Source organism: Pungitius pungitius, chromosome 17 (assembly GCF_949316345.1).
Source record: "Pungitius pungitius chromosome 17, fPunPun2.1, whole genome shotgun sequence".
In the NCBI taxonomy this organism is placed as follows: Eukaryota; Metazoa; Chordata; class Actinopteri; order Perciformes; family Gasterosteidae; genus Pungitius; species Pungitius pungitius.
This window is the reverse complement of record NC_084916.1, coordinates 7,312,021-7,320,382: the sequence shown is the minus strand read 5'-3', so window position 1 is coordinate 7,320,382 and position 8,362 is coordinate 7,312,021. Positions and strand designations below refer to the sequence as shown.

Genomic DNA, 8,362 nt, shown 5'->3' with positions numbered 1-8,362 from the left:
AAGATAAATTACTCTTTTTCTGGGGATACTGTGAATTTGAGTGAAATATGTTGGATTGACACAAAGTATTGTGCAGACATGTGTACCCCCTTGTCTAATACTTAAAACCATATCTCTGCACAACTTATGGTGTTCATTAAGATTGTGAACATGGTAACACATACCTGCCAAACATCAACATATTATTGCCTTTCTCCGATTTTTGGATGCTGATGTTGGCCTTTAGCAAAAAGCATCACTGTGCCTAAATAAAGCCTCACATGCTTCCTGCCATGGCTCTAAATTCTCAGTCTTGATTGAATACCAAAGCATTTCTCAAAATTAAAATCTTCCAACAAGCTGACAAACAGGGCATTCATCAATTTTCAAGGTTGAATCCAGCGAGAGCTGAGGCAAAATTCTGAGTAACTCAAAACTATGAGGAGGCCACGGGACACCACAAGGTAATTATCAGCTCAAAATTTTGGTTTGGCACGACCAGCTGATCGGGCTCTGCAGTCATGCCTCACTATCAGCAGGCCCCATGACGCACAGGGCAAGGTGCTAATAAGACTTTTGAGCGACTTGAAACACTAACCGACCCTCTTCTGGACTATTTTTATTTGACTCTTGACTTCGATCCTATTTTATTCTTATACTGCACCAAAAATCTAGACAAATTCCTTGATTTGTAACATAGTATATGGGAATTAATGGCTTTTGAATCTGATTCTGTTTCTGATGACACAGCCCTCAAAGGACTCATCTCTGATGGGGATGAGTCCACGTTTAGGTGTGAGATTGACCATCTGGTGACCCGCTGCGGACTTAACAACTTAGAGCTCAGCGCTCTAAAGAAAGCTGAGATGGTTGTGGATTTCCACGCAGCTCCGCCTGCCCCTGTCACCCCGTGTGACTCCTTAGTTCCCACTGTGGAGTCCTTGCGCTTCCTGCAGCTAACGCGTAACCTCAAGTGGGAGCTTAACATCAGCTCCATCACAACGAAGGCTCAGCGGAGGATGTACTTTCTGGGGCAGCTGAAGAACTTCCACCTGCCCTCGACGAAGGACTCCAACACTGCCGTCCATTGAGTCCATCCTCTCCTTCTCCATCCCCGTCTGGCTGCACGGCGGCCACTGCCAGGGACAAGTTCAGAGAGAGTATTAATCGCTCTGCTGAGAGAGAGAGAGAGAGAGAGAGAGAGAGAGAGAAAGAGAGAGAGATTGGCTGCCTCTCACCTCAGACACAAACTGTTTGAGTCCCTTTCCTCTGGAAGGAGGCTGCGGTCCATCAGGACCAAGACCTCATGCCACAAAAGCATGGTTTCTCACCGGCTTCAGTTGGATTCATTAATCAATTGACTCACACACATGCAGGATCATTTGTCACAGTTACACACTCTTGCACATATTTTCTTTATTTATATACATTTGAGACTTTAATAATGTTGCTTTGCACCCAATGTTCACCATATTTATTGTGCATTTTCCTATTGTAAAGGATGTTTTATACTATTGCACTGAAAAACTAATCTCTAGGAAAATTCCATGTATGTGTAACCCTACTTGGCAATAGATTGTGATGGGCAGTCCATGTCTTCCTGCTGGCATGTGCTGCTACCCAGAAGAGGACTAACGGCCTTAGATGGCCTCTGGGACGTTACCTGATGTTATTGTAGCTATTTGGAGCATTTATAAGCCTTGATGCTGCCCTGGAATTCAATCTGGTAATCTGTACGAATCAAAGCATCTGTTTATGATGAGCAGAAGAACATTCGACTAACCCACGAGTGACTTTTTGACCTTGTTTGGATTTTTATTCAGCAACGAAGCGCGCTCGGATTACATGCCTTTATATTATAGACATATTTGGAAGGTTTTTTATACCCTCTTTTGTCTGAGTCTTTAGAGCCTATAAAAGCTCTGGATGACAGACGGGGCAGACTGGGCAGATGGGAAGGAAACACCTTGGTTCCACAGAGTGTGGCTCAGGCTCGGGGGTGATCCGGACATATTTTTGTCCTCCGCCATCTTTGGCGGTCAGGGTGTGGTCTGCTCTTCCCAAAATAGTCACACACACACACTCTGCTATGGTCATTTGTCTTGTTCCAGCTCATGCGTTGGTTTCCTGTCCGTGTCCCTCGATAACTTTCATTTTTTTCTTCTCCTTTTGTTTAAATTCATTCTCACTTCTATACATCTTTTGTTCTGCCCCTTTAAACTGTTCACTCCCCCTGTATCCATTGTTTGACCCCCCCTCTTTTGACACTCTCATCTTGTCTGCTCAATCTTTTCTGTATCAAATCTCCATCTCTTTCAGGTCTGGTCCGTCATTACTAATTCCCTCTCTTTTTGTGTATCTGTAGATGATTTGAAGTTTTGCAGTGAAATGTGTGGGTGGGGGGAAAAAAAGACTTTTCTGTGCAGAAAAATGATAGGTTATCATTTTTCAGTTCTTGGTTCTCAGCCTGTCGAGATGGATTTGCTCCCTGGAGGGTCACTGAGTGTCTATTAAAATCGTTTTCTTAGGGTTTCGGGGAGGCCATTCTGCAGGCACAACCCTGCGCCCTGCCGCTGTCACCGCCTCTAGCGCCATAAGGTTTCCTCGTTCTTTTCAGCTCCTCTCCCAATTTATCCGACACCTCTCACCTCACCACTTTGCAACAGAACACAAAGAACATTCTGTGCACGTTTTTCATCTTTCTCAGCCAGTGTAAGACAGACAGAGCAATTACCAAAAAAACGATGTGGCTAAGTGGCTCTCATACAGAAGCCCCCCCTTCAAAAGAGGAAAATTGAAGCAAGAGGATTTTGAAGTGGCCACTTACACCTGTTACATCACTGAGAGATTTTAGATGACTTTGATATGAGTTAAGTCTACAGAACTTACTTATACAAGTGGATAAATTATTTGTTTAAATCACAACAAACCAGCTTCATTAATTCAAAACTCGTTTAGTTAAGCTTTCAGCTAAAAGTGATCTAAATCACTTTTAGCTTAAATTGTACTTATAATGGCACTTTTCTATAGCATGTTTTGAAACTGCTTATTTGATGAAAATTGTACTTTGTTGTTACTTGTTCTTCTGAGTTTGTATCGCTATGTGGAAATGCACTTATTGTAAGTCGCTTTGGATAAAAGCGTCAGCTAAATGACATGTAATGTAATGTAAATGATAACAATGATAATATAAAGTATGTGGGACTGTGTGAATGTTGATTCCTGCAGGTATAAGATCATTGTCAAGAGAAGGTAGAAATACTCAAGGTAAGCCAAGATATTGACATGTGTGGCTGCAATACTGCTACACGCTTTGTGTTACTGTGCTCTACCAGGCGGTCCCTCTGTCGTAAATACTGCAACTCACATTGGCTGTAAATTAAAAACATGCAGATCCAAGAAAAAGGACAAAAAAGCTTTGTGCTTGTTTCTGATGGGACGGCTTTTGAAACATCGCTGTCTGTACAAGGATTATACTTAATGTCTGTCATCACGTAAAGAGATGAGTCTGGGATGGAGCTTACTGTATGAAATAACGGATTAAAGGGAACAACACAAAACTATTTGTGCTGCATCCACAGGGTCTGTAAAATGTTTGGCCTATTTTGATTTGTACGTTTGCCTGCAGATGGATGGCTTCAAAGTTAGATATGGAAAAAATTGAGACAAAGAAAAGCGATTTACCTATGTCACATGTGGTTACGAGTGAGAACATAACTACCAAGGAAACCCTTTGGTGTAATTTCCAAAAGTAGATTTTCTGTTAAATAACAGGTTGCCTTTCATCCCTTCTTGCAACAGCTTGCGGACGTCCACAGGGGGGGGGCTGACAGTGCAAGGCATGATGGGGCTGCAGCTAACGCTTTTGTATTTCTTCTTAAGTTATGAGAGCTTTTGAAACCCAGTAATGATGCCTTTGGCCGAGCTATGCTTTGTTCTAGCCCAGCGGGAGCTCACTGAAAATGAGCATAGGCAGCATTTAAAAGCGCAAACAAAAGAACTGTACTGGCCAACATCAGATCAGTTCAGGACTACATACGTAGCGAACATTCTCGGTTTGGAGTAAACCTCTGTGAGGGAAAAAAAGGGAAATGCTGTATAAAGTGTAGTCATGTCGTCAACGACAAAACTGGAACAAAAGCAGTCTGTCTCCTGCACAGAGAGAGGCATTGAGAAAATGATATAAAGGCCTCGGGCTATGTGGGTTATGCTCGGAGAAGGAACATTCTTGCGTACCTCCTGGCTCTATGCAAACCTCCAATACACACACACATCTTCAGGCAGAAAAACTGCAGAAAATAGAATGCAGTTTAATTAACTTTCAGCGATACATACAGGGCACAAGTCTGAAAGTTGGACAATGGAATGTACACTTCTTTACAGAATAAATAAAGTCCAAACAAACAAGCACAAATCCCTGGACAATATTTAGTGATTTTATCTTTTTTCTGACCAGTGACAGTCGGAGGGGATTAAGTGTGTGCATTTAGCAACAAAATACACTACTGTGTAACAGTTTTAATCATTTTTAAAGAATCTGGTTGCAGGTGTGTCATGCAGTGAAACCAACAGCTCTAAACATCTTCAAACCAGCTGGTGTAGTTTAATGTTTCACTTCATGAAAGAGGTCTTTTAATGGTAGGAATATTAAACATGTGGCTCCATGGTGCACACTGATGTGCTGTCACTTACAAGAAACCCAGACAACATCCATCAGGCTGATAATTTCTAATTTCCTGAAGCCCATTTGATCAATATCCAATCTGCAAGAGGTGACTGAATAAGAAGAATAGCTGCATAATGGGTGACTGTGATTGATGTTCGAGCATGTCTGCTGGAAACAAAAGAAAAAAAGGGTGACGGTTCGGAGAAAAGTGTTTCATCCGACATCCTAAACAATCTGAACAGTCCGTGCATCCCGTTTAGTCTCTCTAAGGTTTCTACACAGTCATTCTCACTTTCTTCTACATCTTTAGGCCCCTTTTCTTTAAGTCCACTTTGGCCTCTTGGATCTGCTCCAGCAGTTCCTTGGCCGCCTCATCGCAGTCATTGAAGGTGGCCACCCTGTAGCCCACCGTGGCCAGCGAGTAGCAGCCGAATGAAACCAGCAGGTATAGAGGCATCGGCCAGGCCACCTCTCTGTAAGTCTGAGGCAGGCTCAGGTCCAACAGGTCGAAGGAGACCAAAGCCCAGACTGCTCCCACCACGGACCCACCGAACAGCCACTCCAGAAGTTTTGTCATGGCGAGAGCTGCCGCGGGGATTTCAGGTGAGCAGCCGCAGAAAAGCACCTGAAACAGAAAGGATCGGCTAAAAGGCTTCATTCAGTTAGCTTTAGCACACCATGGTAGCACCGTGTTAGCTTTTGGGCGTTATCGATGGCTACAACACACAAGAAGGACAAAGCAAATAACATTAGGCAGCAAGGGTAGACATGCGTACGAAATACACTAAACTAAGAGGTCCATTCATTCGTTTGCATAGCATTCATTTCAATAAATGCATTTCCAAGAAAGTATCGACGTGTTTACCTCTCTAAAGCCACCTCAGCGGAGCGCGCGTTTATGACGTAAGCCGTGATGTCTGCTGGGAAATGTAGTCAATTATTCCAATTCCGACATATCTACTGAATTTGGATTATAAAGGTCATCATTTCCACAAAATTAATTATTCAGAATCAAAAACCTATTTAATCAGACGCTTAAATAGTTATCAGTAATAATTTGTAGACCTCAAGTACATTATTTGAGATATAAGAAAATAATAACTAAATAATTTTGTTCCACGTTTTTAAATGTTTCTAATATAATGTTTACATGATTTTTTTATTCTTCTATATACATATATATTACTGTACTCTTGTTACTTGTACTACTTAACCCATGCTTTATTGTGTCGCCAGTTTTGTTGTAGATATTGGCCTCTATAACTAAGAAGATAGTGGTGAGAAAGATTACTTACTACATCCCCTCATTATACTCTTCAATAAATGCTGTCACTTTTTATGTTTTTCATTAAAACGCTGCCCTAGACTTTTGTATTATGTATATGTATTTGTATTTGTATATGTATTAACAATACCAGCACCCTGTCAGTTGAGAGACAAAAAAATATTTGTTTCAACTGAGTCTATAATGAGGCCCCCACTCAGGCTTTTATCTCACATTAGACCGTTAACTGTTTCTCCATGCCATCCTATTTATTTAGACAAGGCATTTTACAAATGAGTTTACCATTAGCGCTAGCTGAAAGCTATTCTTAAATACTAATGTTGTTCCAGAGTGAGGAATCCACCAACAATTTCATTAGGGGCCTCAGGGAGCCGACTGTTGTTTGATCTCTCTGTCTCCTTAGTTGCTTGGAGGCATGTCTGTTCGTTCAGGGAGGTGAACTTTCCAGGTGCAGAGGGCACAGACCTCTACAGGGTGAAATGAGGAGGAGTGGTAGACTTAAACATCATCCAGTTAGCTGGGGAGTGGGACACACTAAAGAGCCACTGAGAAATAAACATCATTCTTTTGGGAAAAATGGAGAGTTATTCTTAGGACGGCGGTGTTTATGTTTGTCTGCACCAGTGTTAATGGTGTGAGTGACAATCTGTGCGTCTGCCAGAGGGGCAAAGTCTGTTGCTTCTGTTTATGGAGACTGTTCTATGCAAGACTAGAATATAGACCTGGTTTATGTTGGTGTGCTGAAACATAAATCTTGAAATCCTGAAGTCTGCAATGTTGTTCCAAGATGACTTATCTTGTGAATGGCTTTGTATAACTGTCATGGTATATGCTATGGCCCAAATGTTTGCCCTGTATACTGCGTTTTCTGCCTCACAAGGAGCTGTGGCACAAGAAGCTGCGGCTAATGATGTCTTCCATTATTGATCGATGTGCTGCAAGTATTTGGTGAGCTTTCCAAAATGTCCCTATTTAAAATCCCACCCCAAATTAAATCTGGACAACAAAAGTAATTCATTAATGATTCAATTATTACTGATTGTCGTCATTTCTTCTGTCAATTCGCGCCATAAATACCCATTTGTGTCTAAAATAAACAAATTGTTCAATAAAATGTACACATCTTAAACCCAAAACCTCCTGGAGCTTCTTGCCACACTTAGTAAGTTTTGATATGATACATATCCACCTCTGAAAGTTACTCCACTGCATCGATGGAATGAACTGAATGCAGGTGGGATCACCCACATCATGCCATACATCACAGCGCGTGCTGTGCTCTGCCTGCGTTGCATCGCTCAGTGGGAACAGCCGAGCTGGCGTTTCTCAGTGTATCCCCCTGCCAGCTCCGGTTCCGTTTCACTACTCAGGAAACCTGTGTTCCAGCCGAGGAGGCCTGGCAGACACAACACAACAGCCTGCGAGTGGGAGGGGCGCTGAAACAGAAGAGAATGAGAGCGAGGAGTCCCGATAGGAGAAGGAGACAGAGACAGAAGGACAGACAGAGGGGACGTGCAGGGTGAGACAGAAAAGGAGACCGGGATCTAGGGAGGCAGTATGAGAGAGAGGGGAACCAGCTATACTACTATGAAGAACGAGAGAAGAGTATGGGAGGTCGGGTCAGGGCTGGGGGGGGGGGTATTTCATAGTTCACAGGACAAGAGTGAGAAAGCTGGGAGGGCCAGAAATAAAAAAGAAAGCTGAGAATGTGGACTAAAGGGTAGAGGGCAAGCAGACATGGGAGAGAGCTCTAGACAGGGTAAGGTCGTGGGGCGGGGGAGTGAGGAGTGAGGGGGAGGGGGAGGGGGATCATGGATTTGCAGGTGCACCTTGAACAACCAATGACCTTAATGGTGCATTAAACCCAGCTGTTGCTTATCGAGACTTTTCCTCAATCCCCCCAAACACCTCTTGACTGCAGAATGCATGACTCCCACCAGGGTACGGCACACAGGCTGAAGGAATGACAACGAGCATGAGGACAGTAAGGGATCGGTGGAGACCCAGCGGGGGCCGAAAGGGATACTTGATCCTCAACGAGTGGCCGTGTGACTCCATCCAGACCAAAGATTAGGCGCATAGATAAAACAGGAAAGGTGGTAATGAAAGGGTTGTGTTGACTCTATCTCATGCCTTTGTCAATATTAGTAGAGTGAAAGGTCCCGATAAGAAGGTGTGCTACTAAAGGCCTAAATGGGGATCAAGATTTGGCAGGATAATAACTGTATAATAATTCAAAGGTTTGAAACAAGAGCTGGGGAGGCAGAGAAAACCAGACCGAAGGAGAGCGCTGCACCGAACATGTACCGTCAAAACGCTGTTGAAGATAACAATAGAGCGTGCACTCAAAAACAGGAACCCTCTGTTTCCTGAGCTGAGGGTTGTCATTAGGTGTGTGTGTGTGTGTGTGTGTGTGTGTGTGTGTGTGTGTG

At 43.2% G+C, this 8,362-nt stretch overlaps 1 protein-coding gene across 1 annotated transcript; it reads right to left on the bottom strand.

Moving 5' to 3' along the window:
- Window positions 1-4,266: 4,266 nt before the first annotated feature.
- On the bottom strand, window positions 4,267-5,565 carry dpm3 (dolichyl-phosphate mannosyltransferase subunit 3, regulatory). The gene is made up of 2 exons (XM_037473570.1): window positions 5,511-5,565; window positions 4,267-5,270 (listed from the first exon to the last, which is right to left on the bottom strand). Exon 2 carries the CDS (start codon window positions 5,220-5,222, stop codon window positions 4,944-4,946), a length of 279 nt encoding a protein of 92 aa, XP_037329467.1. The 5' UTR covers window positions 5,223-5,270; window positions 5,511-5,565; the 3' UTR covers window positions 4,267-4,943.
- Between the last annotated feature and the right edge of the window lie 2,797 nt (window positions 5,566-8,362).

Excerpts from the sequence above, each read along its gene's own strand:
- dpm3 (XM_037473570.1), bottom strand. The coding sequence starts at position 5,222 with ATGACAAAACTTCTGGAGTGGCTGTTCGGTGGGTCCGTGGTGGGAGCA.